The sequence below is a fragment of the Alexandromys fortis genome, unplaced genomic scaffold (genome assembly GCF_014885135.2).
Source record: "Alexandromys fortis isolate MF-2015 unplaced genomic scaffold, M_Fortis_MF-2015_v1.1 scaffold_56, whole genome shotgun sequence".
NCBI classification, from domain to species: Eukaryota; Metazoa; Chordata; class Mammalia; order Rodentia; family Cricetidae; genus Alexandromys; species Alexandromys fortis.
The window spans coordinates 2,126,414-2,147,853 of record NW_026067935.1 but is presented as its reverse complement, the minus strand read 5'-3'; the positions used below and the strand labels follow the sequence as shown (position 1 = coordinate 2,147,853).

The 21,440-nt window shown below is 48.0% G+C and overlaps 1 protein-coding gene across 7 annotated transcripts in view; it reads right to left on the bottom strand.

The window, feature by feature from the left end:
- The window catches only part of Rimbp2 (RIMS binding protein 2), a 192,733-nt gene that overhangs the window by 25,453 nt on the left and 145,840 nt on the right, over nucleotides 1–21,440 (bottom strand). For all 7 annotated transcript variants that reach the window (XR_007592534.1, XM_050146317.1, XM_050146316.1 and 4 more), the window contains 7 exons: nucleotides 18,752–18,888; nucleotides 16,773–16,849; nucleotides 15,247–15,356; nucleotides 10,765–11,577; nucleotides 4,300–4,451; nucleotides 2,529–2,984; nucleotides 1,107–1,253 (listed from right to left, as the gene is read on the bottom strand). Coding sequence is in view for 6 of the 7 variants with exons in the window: in XM_050146317.1 (XP_050002274.1) it covers nucleotides 1,107–1,253; nucleotides 2,529–2,984; nucleotides 4,300–4,451; nucleotides 10,765–11,577; nucleotides 15,247–15,356; nucleotides 16,773–16,849; nucleotides 18,752–18,888 (1,892 nt within the window). In the remaining variant the exon portion in view is untranslated. The remainder of the gene's footprint in view (nucleotides 1–1,106; nucleotides 1,254–2,528; nucleotides 2,985–4,299; nucleotides 4,452–10,764; nucleotides 11,578–15,246; nucleotides 15,357–16,772; nucleotides 16,850–18,751; nucleotides 18,889–21,440) is intronic.

Below are 21,440 nucleotides of genomic sequence, written 5' to 3'. Positions count from 1 at the left end.
GCCCAGCTCATCTTGGTGAAGGAAACAAAACCTGACAGGAGTTTGTCTAAGCAACAGAGAGAGGACAGCATGGGTCACCCCACTCTGACAGGCATGAGGATCCCGGACTCTGCAGGAGACAGAGCAAGCGGTATTGGTAAGTCACATCCTATGATGCTCAACTTCCAACCTGTCACTTCTGTACTTCACTAGCTGAACAGAGGCTTAAGCCCAACGTTGCCAATTCAGATGGCTGAGGGCTAGGGCACCCACGTGTACATGTCTACACAGTGTCACACAAGAGGACATGACAAAGCAGGTGGTCACACGGGGTAATGCTGAGGCTTTTAAAAGAACCACTTGAAAGTAAACAGATGTACATGTGTATGCACATGCACAGACACATGTGCATGTATAGGTCCACATATGAGAACACACATAAAAACATGCTCACATGCACACTCATCCCAATACACATACATGTACTCATACAGAGACACATAGATGCGTAAGAACACATGATGACATTCATGTATATGTCCACACATGCACACACATTTCTGTGCACATAAACATGTATACAATGATACATAGGAATTCAGTCACATGTACATATGAGCACATGTGCATAGATATTATATATGAGCACATGAATAAACATACTCATGCATATACATACCAGACAAGTAGATATGCGTACACACACAAGCACACACAGATATACATGAACACACATACATGCACACCCACATAGACACACAGGAACACATTTTCACATGTCCACACATAAACACACATATATATACATATTCGTGTACAAAGGTACACACAGAGGCACACATACACACAGGAGCATACACAAACAGGAACACATACACACACCATACACACTCATACACAGGCACATACACTTCTACACACATGAATATATCCAATAAGCACAAGCACATACACCACAAATGCATGCACATGCCTACACAGTTATGCCTGGACACACACATGCATATATGAACACATGGGCACACGCCCAAGACAGGTTAGGGCAATGTCTTCATAACTTTAAGCTCCTATGCATCCAGCTAAAGGCCTTGCCAGCCAAGGGCTGATACAGGGGTACACACTCTCACCTGCTTGCCCAGCTCTGACCCTTTCAGGAAGTCATCCACAGATGTACCCCTCCTCTTGACCTCGGGAGAGGCATAGCCATCCTCCTCGTCTGAGTTGGCATATTGCCCAGCACTGCTTCGCTCTAGAAAGAGGCTCCTTTTCTCTAACTTGGAAAGAGAAAGGGACAAAGATGAGCAGGCTTATGGGGAAAGGCTGGATGGGGATGCAGGAACACACACGGCTGTTATCCTCGGCCCCAAGTCCTGAGAAGGGCAAGGAGATTCCCAGAGGTACCCTGGAGAGTCCTCACACACACTGAGCCCTGAGGACTCCCTCAGGGTAGACACATAAAATATGCTGGACTGTGACCCCTTAAGCATGTGGCTCCAGGCTGCTACCAGAGGATGGCTCCCATGAGTTCCAGGCTCCTCGGACCAGCTATTCCCTTCATCTTTCCTCCTCTTCATGAGACCTGGATCACTCTGAGCTTCACTCAGTGGGAAACTTCTTTCTCCATAGCTTGCCTTACCTGGCTTATTTAGACAGTGACCATAGCATTGAAGCAGGAGCCCAGGAAGGATCTCTGACCCATCCTAGCAGCTACTGGACTCTTCTGGGATCTGCTCTGAGGCTGCCCTGGGATCCTCTGTTCCTCAGCCATAAGTACCATCCAGCGATCCCAACACGGCTCCAGCCTCACTGAGCCTCAGCGCAGAGGTCCCAAGCTCACAAGTTCATTAGTATCAGAGGCTGCTGTTCACAAATCAGATTTCACAGACAGGCTGACCCTCTGGTTTCCTAAAGAGTTCTGGGGCCCTGGGGTCAGGGTAGCCCTGTGCCCTCTTGGGGATACATGGGACTGAACTTATGCTAGAAACATCCTCCCAGGTCCCTGCAACTCCAGTGCTGACCCTTGGCCATGTATCCTTGCTCTCCTGACCTGGGCCCTTAGAGGGGGGTGCCCCAGCCTTGGCAGACATTTCCAGGGGTCACCATCCTGGCAAGGCCCACAGAACAACCTGACACCAAGAGGGTCCTGCCAGTAGGTCCTGCTGCCTTCTTGGTGGAGAAACTCTAACTTGCCCCAAATATCTGGGAGAAATGGTCCTGGGCCAGTTCAGTCCTGGGTCCTACTCTCCCAGTAGTGGGGGAAGGGGTACCCTATAGGTGACTTAGTAGGTGCATTATCATTGTCCAAACTTCACCCAATCTCCACAGTCACAATAGCCCCTCCCCCGCAATATACACACATATATGCAGGCAATGTATATGTATATGAAAGTTGCAATGAAAGAACAGGCCCTGTCCAGTTCAGGACAACAGTCCTAGGCTGAGGTCTAGAGTGCTCTCTGGTAGTTCTGTCTCTACCTGCCGGGCACAGGGACAGGTCATACCCCACCCCAAGAGCACAGGGTCCAACCTGCTAGGAAGACCCAACTTACCCTGCTGGTTTCAGCCACCCTCTGTGCAGCCTCACGGGCCATGGCCTTGGCAACGGTGGTGGACACAGGGGCTCCTTGTGGCTGAGGGAGGATCCGGCTGGGTGAGGGTGACCTTCTGCCTGGGCCAGCGCTGTGCATGTCAGGTGGTTCCAACATGTGGCCATGTGCGGGGCCGGGTGGCCGGCTCTGCTCCCAGGACTCGTCCACTTTGACGTGGGGACCCAGGTGTTGGTCTTTGGTATCCAGGTCACTTGCTAATGGCTTTGGTGGGGGAGCAGTCCTCGGGTGGGGGGCTGGAGGCACCAGGAGGTCAGGGGGGATGGCTGCGAGGGCAGAATCCATGGACTCCCCCTGTGCAGACAGGGTGCGCACACTCACGGCCTTGGCCTCCAGGCTCCGCAGCCTGACCAGCTCCACTGCTGTGCCGTCTGCTGTGGGGGCAATGACCTCAGCCACCTGCACACAGAGAAAGCCATGTCACAGGCTGTCAGCATGTGTTGACCCAGCAGTGACCTCTCCTGAAGCCAGACATCTGGCAGAAAAGAGCCAATATCTTGAGCCCAACATCTGGCTTGAGTCATTCCTAGAGCTAACAAAATCAGAGTCTCTGGAAGCCCAGGACCCAGGTAGTTGTGAGATCAATGAAGCACAGCCTTCTTCTTCCATCTCTAGACCAGATGCAGGGTTCCACAGGGATCTGAAGGCGATCTTGCTTACTGACACAGCTGTAGGGAGGGGATCAGTGGGTGGCTTCCTGGATGTGCATGAAACCTGCCCTTAGGGAATCATGTAGCCTGTACCCGTAAAGCCTACAGCCTATGAGAGATGAATCATGGGAGAAATGTCTGGGGCCCTCGCACCCAAGTTAGGCAGCCCAATCTGTCACTGGGAGGAAGAGCGGGGTGGCAACAGTTGGGGCGGGTTGAATAGGAATGCCCCCTCCAGGTGCATAAATCTGAATGCTTAGTCACCAGAGAGTGGCACTATCAGTGTGTGTGGCCCTGTTGGAGGAAGTGTGTCACTAAGCATAGGTTTGGGGGTTTCAGATGCTCAAGCCAGGGCCAATGTCTCTCTCTCTTCCTGTTTCCTACTGGTCCCGATGTATGATGTAGAACTCTCAGTTACCTCTCCAGCACCATGCCTGTCTGTGTGCCTCCAGGTGGGATAATAGACTAAACCTCTGAATGTAAGCAAGCCCAATTAAGTGCTTTCCTTTATAAAAGTTGCCATGGTCATGATGTCTCTGCACAGCAATAACAGCCCTTTCTAAGACGGCAGTGAACAGATACACAGCAGCTTTCTAGAGCCTTCCTCAGGTTAGAGTTTCTGCTTCATGTGCCAGGAAAGGGGTGGCAAGCTAAGATGGTGGGTTCCCCACTCGGGGACACCGGAGACACAGCTATTTCTCAGAGTCCAGATCTGCTCCCCTGCAAACGGAAGATTGCCTAGGTGGGTCTTAACTTGCTAACACATAGTCTGTGAAAACTGGCAAGCCTGGGGGCCTGATGCTGCTGAATTCAGGGGAGACGCTTCAGTGTGGAGTGGAGCAGGGCAGAGGTGAGGGAGGCAGAGAGGACACTGGACCCAGGTGGGAACCAAAACAGGATGGAACTTCCTCACTCTCAGACCTGTGGCAGACAGTCCCCAGAGTGAAGGCCCGGCTGGTGGAGACTTGGAGCTGGAAGAGCCTCAGATTCTCCCCTGAGAATCTACCCCCCTCTCCCTCCCCAAGCCTACCCCTGCACAGTAGAGCCTCGCATCCCATGCTCACCCTTTGCCCTTTGGCATACACTCCATATCCTGTGACATTCGCTCCATTGGACAGCCCAGTGGGAGTCAGCGCAGGGGGCTTCCAGGAGACCTGAACAATGGCGGCTGTGGCCCCAGCTTGGACGGTGACATCTTGGGGTGGGGCTGGGGGGCCTGGAAGGAGAGAAGGGACAGATGCTGTCAGAGCATGGTCCTTGGGCTCTGTCACACCTGGAAGAGGAGCCATCCATATGGTGGACAAGGAAGAAGAGAAAGGAACATAGAGGCAAGGATGTAAACAGTAGATTGTAGATAGTGAAGGCAAGCACTCAGCTCTATGCCCATGGAAGCTGTGCTGCTTCCCAGTCCTGTCATCTATTCATCTGCATCTAGGGGAGGACCTCCCTGTGCCTCTGAGAAGCCTGCCCTTGTGCTCCAATTGAACGGAGCTTCCTCTGCCAAGGGGCTTGGAAGCCAAGCAGCCTGGGATTGCTCCAGAGGAAAGATACCTTTAACACACCCCTCTTCCCACCTCTCTTACTCCTTCTCCTCCTGACTGTTGCCACCCCTGCTTCATGCTCATCATCAAACTATTCTATGGAACTGGGAAAACTCACATAGAAAAAGCCCAGATATTGCAAGTCTCCAGACTGGTGGCTTCCTTGTGGACTGACATCATGTGAACCATGCTCACTGGGTCTCAGAAAAAAAAATATGCCCAGAGCCACTAATTCAGGTCATAGGTAAGGACTGGCCAGATCTCCAAGCCATTTCAGTGTTTGTAAGGTATAGTCCATTTGCCCTCAGACACCAGGGACATAACATTTTTTGCTCTAGACTTGGGATGCAGTTTCTCACCTCTTCTTGACTAAGAGTCTGGATGGCTTCATTTAGGAAGGAATGTACTCATGAGCTCAAGAGGAAGAAGGCCAAACATGTCACAGACCTGGCTAAGGTAGCCCAGAGGAGGATAGCGCTCACCAGGGAATGCCCACACGCCAGCTGCCCTGTGTACTTTGTATGCTATGTATTTTTGGCCCTTACCAGAGTCCTAGGACTTCTGCACATCATTTCATAATGATATTATAAATGGTGTCTCCAACATCATTTTGTAAATGAGGAAACCAAGGCTCAGAAAATCTGCTCTGCTGCCTAGGGTTAGAAGCTGGGTCCTTCCCTCCATAGCATGTTACACATGTGGCACAGGTCCATATTACTCTACTGAAGCAAAGGTCTCAGAAGCGCAGCCTGGATCAGAGTCCATTTTCCCCCAGTGGCTCATGAGTGACCTTTGTCTAAGGAAGGTGCATTCAGAATGAGCTTCCAAAGCCCTTCTTTGAGAAGTACTCTGACGGTAACAGTAGGAGTGACAGCTGACTCACCACAGAGACAATGGCAGGTCAACCAAAGGTGGAACGGCATCAAAACAAATCATCCAGAACTCAGTTTCATAAGAGGATATATTTGAACAATGAAGGCAAATACTGTGAGTTACTTTAGATAAACAAAAGCATGAGGAATTCTAAAGGAAACTCGCCGGGGTTCAAAGGAGACAGCAAGTGGAAACTAGGGCGGCAGAAAGGAAAACCAAAGTGCATTGTAAGTGGCATTTGCATTAGGAAACAGAGAGGGCACTTTCTAAAATTCTCCCAAGAAAGCATTATCTGAATGGAGAGAAGAGAAATGTATTCGGGGCTGTGAAGTGTCATGAGATGTTTTAGCTTAAAAAAAAAAAAAAGTGGTTCTGGAAGTGAGGTTGCCTTCCACTATCTCAGGTCCAAGCATGCTTGGCTCAAGATCTCCCTAAAATTCCCCTGTGGATCAGGCTGACCTGGTCCCATAATAGGGGGAGAGAAAAACTGCTCATTGCTAAGGGATTAAAGGCACTGCGCCGTGTGAACAGGTGGAAGATAAACCATTTCCAGCAAAGCTTACTGTTTATCCTACACAATAAAACTGTCTGAGGAGAGAGAGAGAGAGAGAAAGAGAGAGAGAGAGAGAGAGAGAGAGAGAGAGAGAGAGAGAGAGAGAGAGAGAAAAGCTGGGCGGGGCTCAAACACAGAGAAAACTCAACCCAGAAATCTAGCCAGCTGCCTCAGTTTCCCCTGTTGATTTCTGTTGGTTGGATGCCTGCGAGTTCTTGGTTTGACAAATTTACCTTTGTTCTTCCCTCAGTCCAGCTACTCCAGTCACCTCGGCTGGATGCCCTAAGTGTCCGGTTTGGTGATGCGTTTCTACGTGTCTGCTTCTTTCTATCTGCCGCCTACATAACAAACTTATTCAAAACTGAAGGTGCAGCTATGGTAACTATTCTACAGACTGTATAGAGCAGGCAATTATACCATTGCAAAAGCAGAGTCTATAAAAGCTAAATCCAAAGGGACAAAAGGAATTATATCATCATTTAAGGCAATTTATAGTATGTTGTGTATATGTACATAAAAATCATCTCTAAAAAGTAATACTGTGTGTTATTTCCCAAAAAAGTCAATTGTAGAAAGAAAATAAAGTATTAAAAAATAGTCAACCTGTGTCTGGAAAGCACTGTGGTGGGTGGGGTGGGGTGGCTGAGGTGGATTTGATCAGAACACACACGCATATGTTTTTTTTAAAAAAAAATAGTTAAAAGAAAGAAGGAAGAGGTCAGTAACGACAGAAAGAGCAGACAGGACGGGTGCAGAGAGCAAAAATGGAGACTTAAGTCTTATCAATGATGAAATGTAAAACACACATTCTGGGTAAAAAGCAGAGGCTATCAGACTATGGCAACTCAAAGATCCCACTGCGTGCTACCTGTAAAAGACAGGTTTAAAGTATAAAGACTCAGAGAATTTGGAAGTAAATGTTGGGAAATAGGATGTGTAGATTCTAGCTTATGAAACCTAACAACCACATGAACATCGGACAAAACAGACCTAAAGACCACCAGGGCCAGAGAGGATTATTGCTTATGAGAACATGTCATCGAGGAGAGCTCACATTTCAAATACATATGGAACTGGTAGAGAAAGCCCAAAATACATAAAGCAAAAACCAAAGTGAGGAACAATTATTGTCTGTAACTGATGGGTCAGACGAGCAAAGCCCAGTGAGAACACGGGGCCCCGAGGAAGCACTGCTAAGTCATTTGACTGTTGTCAGTGTTCCCCAGGGCTGCTGGAACTACACCAGGAATATTCACCAGGGCAGACAATATCCATAATCCATACAGCCTTCAACACCTCTGGATTCACACAGGAAACTGTACCCCACCCTGAAGCAAATTGGAAACTAGTAATAGTAGCTTGTTTTCTTAACTGTCGAATATTTGGACACTAAGCAGTCTATTCATAACCAGAGTTATGAAGATGCTAGCTGGAAAATCAGAATATACTTAACAATAGCGAAAAAGAACATGCTGAGAGCTGTGGGTTTGTATGTCTAAATATTTGTATTAGAAAACAACGATTTTCAATTAGCTATCTTAGTTTTACCTCAGAAGCATGAGCCAAAACAGAAGAGCGAGGTAAAGCCTAAAACCCAATAAAAAAGGAGGACAAAGTGATATAAAGCCACGAAAAATAGAACTCAACCAAGCCAAAAACTTCAGCTTTGAATCCATCAGTGAAGTCACAAATGCAGTATAATTCTCATCACTAAAGACAGACAGCATAAATTTCCAACAGGGATTCAAGACAGTTAAAAGATAACTTAGCTGAGCGTGGTTGCGCACACCTTTAATCCCAGCACTAGAGAAGCAGAGGCAGGTGGATCTCTGAAAGTTCCAGGTCAGCTAGCGCGATAGGGAAATTCCTTGAAATACCACACTTGGCCCATGAGGCCTCAACCCTACACAAAGAGCGACAGGTAACCAAGGAATGCCACAAGTGGGAGAAATAGTCTTCTCCAGGGAAGAGCATGCCAGTTGGTTATACAGTACCATACAAGTAACATACAGACTGAGCAGGTTGTATTTTGGATGGGTGTGTGTAGGCATACATATATGCCTATATGTGTCTCTCTGTATGTATAACATGTAAAAGCAACTAATGGAAAATAGAGGCTATGAATTTGAAAAAAGAGCTGGGAGAGATATATAGGATGGTGTGGAGGGAGGAAAAGAAGGGAGGGATAACATAATTGTATTATAAACTTAAAGAAAAAGATGTAGCTAACCCAAACTGAGAAATGAGAAGACACAAAAGCTAAATAACCCTGTGTCTATTAACTACCTTAAACCTGAACCTTTCAACATTTCTTCGAAGAAAACCATTGGTCTGTGTGGCTTTCACTGCATCTATCAAATGTTATACAGAGCTAATGGTGATGCCACAAAATAAAAAAAAAACCTGCACAAGCACCCACGGGAGACAGGATTCTCTAGTCACTGTGTGAACCCAGCAGAGGCCTGGTACCCAAACCAAAAGACATTGCAAGAAGACTGTACATGAGTATCCTTCATGCACATAGATGGAAAACTCCCCAATGAGGCTGGAGAGGTGGCTCAGTAGTTAAAAGCACCCTCTGCTCTTCCAGAGGACCTGAGTTCAGGTCCCAGCACCACAGCAGGTAGGTTCTAGCTTCCGTGGCTAACTGCACACACGTGGCTCACATACCCATACAAACACACACATACTCATAACTGAAAATAAAATAAATCACTTAAAAATAAGGCTCACCCACCCACAAACACCAAATTGAACCCAAAAAGTATGAAATAACTGAATATTCAAAAGTAGCATCATCACCACATTAACTGAATAAAGGATGATCTTAACATGACAAATGAAGAGATGATCAAGACTGAAAATTTAATTCAATCTTGATAAAAATTCTGGGAACACTGGGGATAGAAAGGAAGTGTCAAACTCCGATGAAGAAAAATGTTCTACCTTTCTTTCTGTGGTTGTGATAAACACTGATGAAAAAGACCAACTTGGATAAGGAACGGGTTTATTTGGCTTATACTTCTAGGTCTCATCCCATCACTGAGGGACTTCATGGCAGGAACTCAAGCAAGAACTTGATGCAGAAGTCACAGAGCACAGAGGAACACTGATTACTGGCTGGCTCTCTGGCTCATATTCAACTAGCTCTCTTACACAGCTTATAGCTATGCCTAGGGAATGGTACCTCCTGCAGTGGGCTGGGCCATCTTATACCCATTAACAACCAAGACAATCTCCCACAGACAAGCCCACAGACCAATGTGATCTAAGCATCTCCTCAAGGCCCTCCTTCCATATGAGTCTAGACTGTGTCAAGTTAAGCCTAACTAGAGTTATGTGTAACTAGTTAGGGTTCCTGTGACCAATGGCCAACAATAAACAGTTCTACAGTTTTCTTCATCGGAGTCAAAAGCCAGCAACAAGGCAATGGTGGCCAGCAGGAATCATGAGCCAGTGGCAATGCTTTTCTAGATCAGAACTCTGTTGCAATTAAAGGACCCATTGTAACTGCATGGGAAGACACTAGCAGGGACAAACCCTTCTCTCACCAAGTTCTCCCTTTGCTTGGAACTCATTTCACCCTCAATTCCAGAACATCCGTCCTAGGCAGGCTGCATAAATAGTCCCACAGTGACAGGGTGAATGGTCACTTCTTTACATCTTCCCTTACCCAGTGACCTATACATGGGTGTGACCAAGTTTTTATGATGTACTTTGGTTTCTTTCTCATCTTCTTCCTGAGGATGGTCACACTGGGTTGACAGACATCATCCAGGCTTTTATTCTTCTCTCTGACATACAAACACCTTCGAGTGTATATATGCGAGTGTGTGCCCTGCACTTGTGTGGGCTGCCTCAGCCTTAGACACCTACTAGGATGCACATAGCAGCCACCAATATCACAAACACTCCGGGACACTGAAGTGACAACTCACTAACGTAAGGGCACAGGGTCCTGTCTATACCAGGAGACCTCCAGATGCCTGATGTGCCCTGTCCCCAAGAGTATTGGAGAGGACGAGAGGGAGCACACTATCTCCAAGTTACAGCCAAGAAGGCAGAGGAAGTCAGGTTTGCCCTGTAGTGGCTTCAATAGACTACTTCATCTTTTGTACCGTTCATCAGTATTTATTTATAACCGAAACCAAGAGAGAAGGACAGCAGTAAAAGCATGGGCTCTTCAACTCATGATCCCCCTTTTGTTATTAGAGGAGGTATGAGGGGTGGGGTGTGACTTTCCAGTCCCAGAGGTGGCCCCGTTGCCCTTGTGTCTATTACAGGACAGCCCCTGGCAGATCAAGTGCTAAGGGCACATCCTCAGATGCAAAGGACACATCCCCAGATGCTAAGGACACATCCCCAGATGCTAAGGACACATCCCCAGATACTATCCAAGAGCCAACTCTAAACCCATGAGCAGGTACCCATGCTCTAAACTTCCCATGGGGATCTGAAGGTTTTCAAGACTCCTATGGTCACCTCCTCTTGCCTTTCCCTATCCGTGCAGGGTGTGTGCTGGCATCCTTTCATTATAGAACCCCCCTGAGGATATGGCTCACCTGCAGGCAGTGTGGAGAACTCCACACAGGCCTCCTTTTTCTCCCTCTGCTCCAGGGGCAGCTGCCAGGGCATCTGGTGGGGCTGGGCCAAGACCTTCACCTTGTAAGCCATATTAGGCCTGAGGTTGAAGAACTGGTACTTGTACCTGGTGGCCTTCACAATGTCCAGTTCCTCCTCGTTGAGGAAGATGACGTGGCTGTAGTTGCTGTTGGTAGGCAGCCAGGAGAGCTGAGCAGAGATCTGTGTGATGTTGTCCACACGTAGCTGGGATGGAGCTACGACTACATCCTTGCCCACCAGCAGCGTGCACTGTAGCTCGTCCGAGTTGCCCCGGCTCGTGACGCACTGCACGGAGATGCGGTAGGTGCAAGTGGCTGTGTTAAGTTTTTCGATCAATGCCTTGGTTCTCCTACCCAGAGCAAGGCTCATGCGTGTCTCCTTGTCTACCAGCACATTATAACTGCTCACAGTGCCCCAGCCGGGTGGTACAGCGGGGGGCTCCCAGCCCACGATGACACTTTTGGCAAGCTGTTTGATAAGGGTGATTTTCCTAGGGTAAGGCACAATGTCTTCTCCGATGTCATCGATGCTCATGTCCAGAGTCCCCCCACCGTTGTCGGTGACGCCCGAGTCCACTTGAGTTGGGGAGTGAAGGTGAAGGATACTCTCACGCTCAAGGCTGATGCCAGAATGGTTGAGAAAGTTCTGGTCCTGCTCACTCCCCAGAGTACCAGCCAGCCGTGACTCATTGTCCTGGATAAAATCCACAAAGTTGGAGGGCACCAAGCCCCTCTGCCCATCCAGTAGCTCCCCTGTTGGATATAAGAACAGATATCACTCACCATCCCCCAGGACCCTGGGCCCCACAGCACTGGCACACAGCAAAGCATCTCAGGCAGTCACATGCTTATCCCCTCCATACCCTCTGTCTGCAATAACCCCATCCATCACCAAGTTTGATTTCCTCAGCCAGAGCTATGAGAATCTGCGTGTTCACACCAAGCACACGCTGGTAGCAGGGAAGCTGTTCAATAGGGATTAAAAGCTCATGTTGACTGAATGTTCAGCACTGGGAAAACCCCAGCACACAGTTGGTGCTCAGTAAATATCAGGATAAACAAACATGTCAAATCCATGGCTTTGGGAGATGAACAAATACCTATCGTTTTTGATCATATGATCTATCATGTGAATAGGGATCTATTTACCCAGCTTCCTGCTGGGTAAATCACCAGAGCACCTGTTATCCACCTGATGTGAGATTAAAAACACGGAATTGGTTGTCAAAGTGTCAGAGATAAGCAGGTGATGTGGGATTTCCCCTCTGTATGCTGTGAATACCATTGGTTAATAAAGAAACTGGCTTGGCCTCATAGTGTAGAACAGAGCTAGGTAAGGAAAACTAAACTGAATGCTGGGAAAAAGAAAGCATGGAGCCACTGCCAGATACAGACGTGCTGAAACTTTACTGGTAGGCCACGACCTCGTGGTGATGCACAGATTAATGGAGATGGGGTTAAACTAAGATGTAAACTGTAAGAGTTAGCAAATAAGAAGCTAAGCTAATGGGCCAAGCAATGATTTAAATAATATGGTTTCTGTGTGATTATTTCGGGAGTCTGGGCAGTTGGAAGATGAACAAGGGACCTTCTTACAACAATTAGGGTTGTCATTAATTTGTATGGCATAAGCAAATGCTATACAGGTGACTTTTTGTGGAAGGTGGCCTTTTTTATTCTGGAATTCAGTTGAATTCTGTGTGTGCGTGTGTGTGTGTGTGTGTGTGTGTGTGTGTGTACGCTCTTGGATAAATGGGGCTCACATGGATGCTAGCAGTCAAAGGAGACTATGTAGAAGAGCTAAGGACTCCAGCACACACACACACACACACACACACACACACACACACACCATTTATCATAGCATACCTTCAAAGAGAGGCCAGGTTGGCCCAGGAGACTGGGGCACCATGACCACTGGATGTTCCCCTACCCAGATCCTCCTGCCTTAGAGGACCTGTGACATGCTTGTAGAGGGCAAGTCAGCCACCTAATTAGGGTTTGTATTCTGTTCCCAACCTCTACTTAGGGTATAGTCTTGAGGCAGTCAATCCTTGACACCAAAGACAGTCCGGTACATGGAAGTAATGATGGTAATGACATTGGTAATAATAATGATGGAGATCATAGTGTTGGTGGTGGTGAGGATGATGGTGGTGGTGGTAGTACTGATAATACGGTAGTGATGGTGATATGGTAATATTGCTGACGATGATAATGGTGGTGCTGGCAATGATGAGAATGATACTGGTAGTAATGATGATGGCGATGATAATAATGGTCATGATGACAATGGTGATTAGGATAGTGGTGATGTTGATGGGGACCATGATGGTGGTGGTACTGGAGATGGAGGTGATAAGGGTATTTATGATGGTGGTGATTATGGGGATGATGATGACAGTATCTAACATTTACTGAGCTATAGTCATGTACAAGGCTACATTACAAGCACTTCCTAGCAGTCAATCCATCTTCCAGACATAGAGAAAAGTGAGAGCTATCGCTGTTCTGCAACAGAAAAGATTGAGCCACAGAGAACAGAAGCAAGTCCCACTGTCACACATACCATCAAAGCCTGAGTTTGGAACCCCTTTAAGTGAGGCCCTTGGAACCTTTTGTGGGCACAATGCATGATGGGAAAGTTTCAAGGACTTCAACCAGGTCATCTGGCAGTCGCACTGGGCATGCTGTTGACCCTAAGGTGAGATCTACTGGGCTTCACAGCCAGGGGGAGGGTTGTACACTGACTTGGCCTCAGCTTATAATGTCACAGCAGCAATGCAACCTCCTATAAGTGGGCATCCAGAAAGTGAGTCCCGGAGTTCCCATATACTCTGAGAAGCAACACAAGCTCACGCAAGAGAAGACTAGCTCAACAAAGGTCCCTTTTTTTTCAGAAGACTAGGACAAGACCAGGCTTTCCCACAGAGCAGAAGGGCCAGGGGATAGATAACTCTCATCTAGAATCAGAAAGCAGGGTCTGGAGAGGTGGCTCGATGCTGAAGAGCATGAGCTGCTCATGCAGAGGACCTGGGTTCGATTCCTAGCACCCACACCATGACCCAAAACCACCTGCAACACTAGTTTCAGGAGATCTGATATCCTCTTCAGGTCTCCGCAGACACTACACACACATGTGGCGCACAGACATACATACAGGCCAAACATCCATACACATAAAATAAGAATAAAATAAAACCAGAAAGCTGATTGTGGGCAGTAGCACCATTGTCAGGCTAAAAGGCAATGAAACTGAGGCCTTCTGGGTAGACAGAGTCCAGGTCCTTTCTGCAGATTCTAGAGGTGAGTAGGATAGGAAGGGGGTGTCAGGGTATGAGGCTGGGCCCCTGAGTTAACAAGAGTCTCGAGGCCTCTGAGAATGGGAAAATCACACTCCGTGAGGTCATGTGATAGTTGCACCATCAAGGACACAGATGGGCACTTTGGGGAACACAGTGGCCCTTAGTATTCACCAACCTTCTGTCTTCAGAATGCGTAAACGACATGATGGGGAAACCCACAGAGACAGCTGACCTGAGCTCATGGGAGCTCATGGACTCTGGACCTACAGCCAGAGAGCCTGCTGGGACCGACCTAGGCCCTCTGCATATGGGTGACAGTGTGTAGTTTGGTCTGTTTGTGGGGCCCCTAGCAGTGAGACCAGAATCTGTCTCTGGTACATAAGCCAGATTTTTGGAACCTATTCCCTATGGTGGGTTGCCTTGCTCAACCTGATGCAAGAGAGAGAAGCTGGTCCTGCCTCAACTTGGTATGCCAGGCATTGTTGACTCCCATGCAAGGCCTTACGCTTTCTGAGGAGTGGATGGTGGGGGGTAGAAAGGAGGTGTGTGGAGGGAACTGGAGGAGATGAGGGAGGGGAAACTGTGGTTAGTATGTAAAATTAAAAATAAAAAAAAGTTTATCTGTATAGAACATGTACAGAGTCTACAGTTGGATTGTTGTTGGTAGGTATTTTCATTGTGTGTGTTGGAAGCCATCTAGGAAGGAGTCCCAGTGCGCAGGAGGTACCCAGGCTATGTGCAAACACCTCACGATTTTAAAAGGGCCTCAAGCATCCTTGAGGTTGAGTGTCGACCTGTTCCCCATGGATAATGAGAGGTGACAGCAAAGCATCTATCAGCGTCAGTGTCAGCCCGCAGCTGCCCAGGAGCTCGGCCAAGATGAACACTCAGGGCTCCCAAGTGCCAGCCAGCTACTGCATTAACGCTCAGAAAGCCAGCTTCACTGTCCTGGCAATCTTCACAGAGGGAGACTGGGACCTCTGGGGATAGGGAGCGACAAAACAGAGAGCTAGCAGCCAGGAGCATGAGGGAACCTGGCGCATCTCCCAGGGTCCGGGCAGGCTGGTTTTCTGCCTGGAACAAGCCAGTGCCCACCCACTGCAGCACATCCACAGACCTTCATAGAATCCATCCTCATCCATGTCTCCATAGACGTAGAGGTACTTTCCCGCCGTGAGAGGCAGCTCGGCTTCCGGGTTCTCATTGGGCCCATCAAAGGGGTTGTAGCTGCGGGAAGAAGCAGTTTGCATGTTAGTGGCCCTGACCATGGTCTGCCAGTATATGGCTCCTTACACCTGTTATATGTCAAATGGCGCCACAGCTCACTTAGTGAGATCCTATGTCTCCTCTTCAGCCTCCTTTGGCTGGCTCACACCAATGGTTAAAGTTGATTCTGAAGCCACGGAGAGCTCTTTGAATCTGAGGACATCTTGTCCAGACATGTGTCTCTTTCACCTGAACTACGCATTTCCAAATTAGTGAGCTACTATGAACAGAGCAAAGGCTGTTGCTTTTGTTTTTTTGTTATTTATTTCTTTATGTGTATGTGTCTGGGTGTGTATATGTGCACATGTGTGTTCAGTATCTGTGGGAGCCAGAAGAAGGCACTGGATCCCTTTCAACTAGAGTTACAGCTGCCTTATGTGGTTACTTGGAACTGAACCTGTATCTGCTGCAAGGGCATTCAGTGCTCTTGACAGCTGAGCAGCCATCTCTCCAATCCAATTATGTTGCCTTTAAACAAAGATTAGCTAACTGAGGTAGAACAGCATTGCACATACTACTTACCATGTTTTTTCCATCATACTATGTAGGATTCCATATTTCTACCCTACCAAGTCTGCCATTGCCTTTTTAGTTTAGGTATAGTAGCCCACTGTTGAAGTCACCAAACTTTACGAAACTATTTTTCTAATGTCAGATGTAGATACTGCTTCTTCCTCCTGACTAACAATGCATTCAATGTCCTGGCTAATGTCCTTATAACGTATCTTTGAACATTTGCACAAGGAAAGACATTCTAAAAACTGCATTTGCTTGATCACTGGTCTGCTCTACTGAAGACTTCTAAGATATGATGCCTGGGATTTTGGCAAGAGAGTAGAGGGGGGAATCGGAGGCATCAGTGGAGGAGGCTCTGGGCACGGTCTCCCCTGTGACATTCTGTTTGACACTTGTTGTGTCCCCCATAAAGATCTGCCACAAGTCTCAGCCTCTGACCTCTATGAATGTGGCCTCATTTGCCAAGAAGTTCCTACACGTGTCACCCAGGTGAGAAGATACCACACTGGCCAGGGTGGACATTAATGCCTGAGATACGGGAACACACGTAGGAGGCCATGGGAAAGGGGAGACCGAGCCTAGAGAGATACAGCAACAAACCAAGAGCCCTGGGGTCATCAGAACATGAGAAGGATTCAAGACCCTCGGTCATAGTCTGCCTGGGCCGTGGCTACAGGGTACCTTAATTCAGCTGCTAACCTCTGGAGCTGCAAGGGAGCAAGCTCCTGGGAGCTCAGCTTGAGACACTGAATCACGGCAGCCCCGGAGAATAAAGTGTGGTCTCAACCTGTGCCTTCCCTGCCTCTCACCTGCTTCTTCTGCCCCAGCACTTGGGGTGGAGGTGTGGTGTCACATCCCTACCTGTAGCGGGCGACACACAGGTGCACCTTCCCCGAGCTGCTTTGCTTGGAGTTGTTAGAGTTTCGGTCATTGTCCATCTGTGAGGAGTGATTGTGGTTTACAGTTGGTGATACTAAAGGCTACATGTCACACACACACACACACACACACACACACACACACACACACAGTGATACAACACCTTCTCTGGTGACACTCAGGAAATCTGCCTGCAGCCCCACTGGGCTTTGCTGGGAAAGTAGCCCAGTCTGTGAAACTCTCACGTCATGGTTATCACCTTTGCTGGAATCCTAGCCTGAACATCAGCAGAGACTTGGGTGCCCCCCGCCCAATGCTGTAGCCTAAGACACCAGAATGTCATACCAAGTAGCTTGTGGAAGACAGAGGTGATCACACCTTCTGCTTTCAGAGGGCTCTTGCTAGGAAGGACCCCATTTGTCATCTCTAGGGGCATTCAATAAACTATGGAGATCTACAAGAAAGGAAAAAGTAGGGATCCTCTGGATACGTGTTTTGAAAATCCCCAGCTGTGGGATTCTCCACTGAGGCAATAAGCCAAATCCGGCCAAATTAATGAGACTGGATTTAATCTGAACAAAGCAATTCCTGGTTGATTCTTTCCAGGGTAAGAAAATAGGAGCGAAATCACGTGTCAGGGCTATGAGCCAGGTCTCAAATATCCTGTAGGTGTGTAGGTTCCCTGGGATTGTGATTTGTGGGCTGGTTTTCTTTGCTTTATGTTTAAAAACCACTTATGAGTGAGTACATGTGATAATTGTCTTTCTGGGTCTGGGTTACCCTACTCAAAATGATGTTTTCTAGCTCCATCCATTTGCCTGCAAAATTCAAGAGAGAGCTAATCTACATGGGAAGTAGAAAAAGACAAGATCTCCTTAGTAAATTGGGAGCATGGGGACCTTGGGAGAGAGTTGAAGGGGAGAAGAGAGGCAGGGAGGGGAGTAGAGAAAAATGCAGAGATTGATAAAAATCAATTTTTAAAATATCCTGCACGTGCCGGGCGGTGGTGGCGCACGCCTTTAATCCCAGCACTTGGGAGGCAGAGGCAGGCGGATCTCTGGGAGTTCGAGGCCAGCCTGGTCTACAAGAGCTAGTTCCAGGACAGGCTCCAAAGCTACAGAGAAACCCTGTCTCGAAAAACTAAAAAAAAAAAAAAAAAAAAAAAAAATCCTGCATGTGTGGTCTTGAGCTTGGTGGGCTTTCTCAGGGAGGTGGAGCTGAAGTAGAGCCTCCACCTAAACACCTCTCATTCCCCTCTTCCACCCTGCAGTCTCAGGGTCTGCAGATCTTAAGGAGATGGCCACCAATCCCTCTACTGCAATAATCCCAGGAGCATGTAGCCTTCCCTCAGAGGCCACGTGCCTCTGAGATAAGGACACTTGACTCAGTCTCAGATAAGAGGGAGACTGAGTCCCAGTATCCTAGGGAAAGTTCCCCTCCCATCCCTTCTGTGTGTGGAAGGCAGAGTGGTCCTTCATGATGACGACCAAGCCATGCTGCTCCTTCCTGGGAGCCTTCCAGTACCACGCTGTGTGGCTTACAAAGAGATTAGTGCTGTTCAAAGGACCAAGGTTACACCTATCCCTACCCCTGCCACCTCCCAGCTCTCCTCAACCAAACATCTGGCTTCTTGGGCATACATTGACACCAATGGCCAGCCCTCCTGGCTTCACAGCCCCTCCCTGCCCAATCACAACTTCACACAGCCAGTTCTGCTGTCTGCAGAAGCCTCACCAGGACTTGGTTGTCCAGATACTGATGGGGTGCTGTGTCCTCCCACCATATGTATTCCCCCCATAATATCCAGGACCTTGGCCTGTAGACCTACGGCTTACATGGCGGTTCACTAGGGATGGATGTAGAAAATTAATGGAAATGAAGGAGGAGGGCATGGAAGGATGAAGGGGCGGGGCATAGACATCCTCCCAGATACACGCAGGAGCCGTCTAGGTGGGACTCACCTCGGACTCAAATCTGCATCTTGGGCTGCTGGATCGGAACAGGAAGGAGGGCTTCACACACGGAGGCTCCAGCTTGTCCCCAGACAACAGGATATAGTCCCCAATCACAGAGTAGTGTCCAGTGGGACCCTCGTGACCTGGCCAGGACCCAGGAGTGGATGGGGGAAGGAGACAGGCCATCAGCACAGCATGCTAGCTCTTTGCCTTCCCTGGGCTTTCCTCTCTCTGGAGTCTGTGTGAGGTCCACCCATGTCCTAGTCCCCTCAGACTGGTTCACTGCAGCTCTGGACTGGATCATCATGGGTAGCATACAGGCTGACTGTATCGAAGGCTTGGCAGTCATATGTAACAGACAGCACAGGATGGCTGTACCGAGGGCTTAGTGGTGATGTGTGATAGGAGACACAGAAAGGCCCAATCGGAGAGGGTGAGTGCATCCTGAGCAGGGGGTCTTTCCCTTCTGTTGGCTTGAAATCGATAGGCTGTGAGGCCCAGTGGTCCCTCGGCCTTTCTGACTGGGATAGGAAAGAACATGCAAGAACAGAGTCTGCCCACAGAGCTGGGCACTGTAATATGGAGAGGCAGAGTCTGGACTTTCTGTGACATCACCAAAGGTACCTGAGTGGAGCTGTACCTGAAGCTACACTCTAGCTCTTCCCCTCTTGGGTGACAATGACCTCCCTGTTCATACCTGTTTACGTTGAAGTCTGCTGTCACTTTGACAAAAAAAAAAGAAAAGGAAAAGGAAAAAAAGAAAAAGAAAAGACAAGAAAATAAAATTGTCCAATTACCAAGTTTCTGGCTAGAAATTATTTGATAGGAGGCTTCTCAGTACCAAAGCAGGTGCCTGAACACTATCCTCACAGTTAGTTACTGTGTTACTGAGGCCAGGCCTGCAGCACACTGATCCAGGATGGCCTGATCTAAACTCCAAAGCCACATTCTTTTACATCAGGATCCAATCATGAAGTAGGGCAGGGCCTTTCCTGGCACCCTCTGCTGCCTTCAGGTCCACATGTCTCTTGCCTGGGGCATCCAGCCACTTCCTGAACTGCCCCATCAAGAGGTCATCTCATTGAGGGACAGGAGACCAAGACCAAGTCAGGAAATAAAAAAGTGGCTAAAACTAATGCAATTAGCAACCTAGCAAATGCATTAAATAAAGAGGAAAACCCTGCTGCCTCTTCCAGTGTGGAAGAACCTGGAGTGCCTTATTCAAAAGAAAACAATAATAGTCTAAATAATAAAAATAATAAAATAAACAGCAGAAGATATAGACCACACTGTCCAGTCACACGTGGACTCTGCTGATGCCAGAGTCCTAGAAGCAGAGAGGAGGAAGTGGTGGCCAGCTGGGCAAGGGAGTGGGAAGGTGGGGAAACAGTAGTGGTGAGGTCCTGGGCTCCAAGGTGAATAGGTTTAGGCCCTGGCATTCAATGCTGCATCTAGAGTGAGTGCATCATGCTATGTTGCTCCCATACACAGTTAGGAAGCTTATGCTCTGGGTCCCATCACATGAGCACAATCTCTAGGGACTATAGGTTGGTAAGCCAACAAATTTAAATAGAGCTAATTAGAAGAGCAAGAGACATTTACAGTTATGCCACAGAAGAAAATGCAATACATAACCCTTACAGGCTGGGGGCCTCATAAGCCCCTCCCAAAGCAGCCATAAAATGTCTACAAATCCTCGGGGGGGGGGGCGGAGGGGGAAAGGCCTCATGAGCTCATTCTTGACAGGAAGTTAATGGACCCAGTCCTGTGCAACTCTTCTGTAGCTAATTATAGCTGCTGAAAGTTCACGAGGGCACCAGTCGCTTCATGCCTGAGAAAAGCGGTGCACACCTGTGGCTGGTGCCAAACTCTTGTATTCCTTCTGAGTCAGAACTGGACACAAGCCATGTTAGAGGTGTGTGTGTGTAACCAGCACCCTCCCCCAAAGAAACCTTCAGTGCCTCAGGTGGCCTCCTAGGATTTTACCATGCTGAAGGGTGATCTATATGACTCCCTTGCAGCTAGGGTGCAAAATGGGAAGCTTCAGGTTCTCTCAGGTTCTCTGGGGAGAACAGAAACTGTCTTGTGCCCTTTACTGCTTGAATACATCTCCCATTGCCACCCTTCTAGAACCCAACCATCCCTTCTAGAACAGCCCCAGCCTCTTTTTTCACTATACCATCTATCTGCGAGCATCTGTCTGGGCCAAAGGCCACCTTGAAGCTTATCTGATCTCTTGCATCAGAACAGGGCTTACTACACGACCCTGCCATCACAACCCTGATGTTAAGACATCACAACCTTGATACCCAGACACCTGGATGCACTCTGCTCAGTAAACAACCAGAAGGTTGGGGGCAGTCCCACTCCCTCAGTCTTGTTTCTCATAGCCACAGCCACCGATGCGGTCTGTCAGTCCCTGTGATTTAAGAGCTAGAAGGAAAGATGTAATAGTTGAGGAGCTGGGGGGGAAGAACTCCAGTGATAATGACACAGAAGGATGAGCATTGCCTCGTTTTTACAATAAAAAAAAAATCAGGAGCATTTCTCTATTTTGATAAGAACCAGGAGAGATTGTAAACTGTCTTAATAAAGTTACAAAAGGAAGTCTGGCATTCAGATCCCTACTTGTTCCCCTAATTAAAATAAATCAGCAACTTGGGGGTTTGGTTTTTTTTTTTTTTTTTTTTTTTTT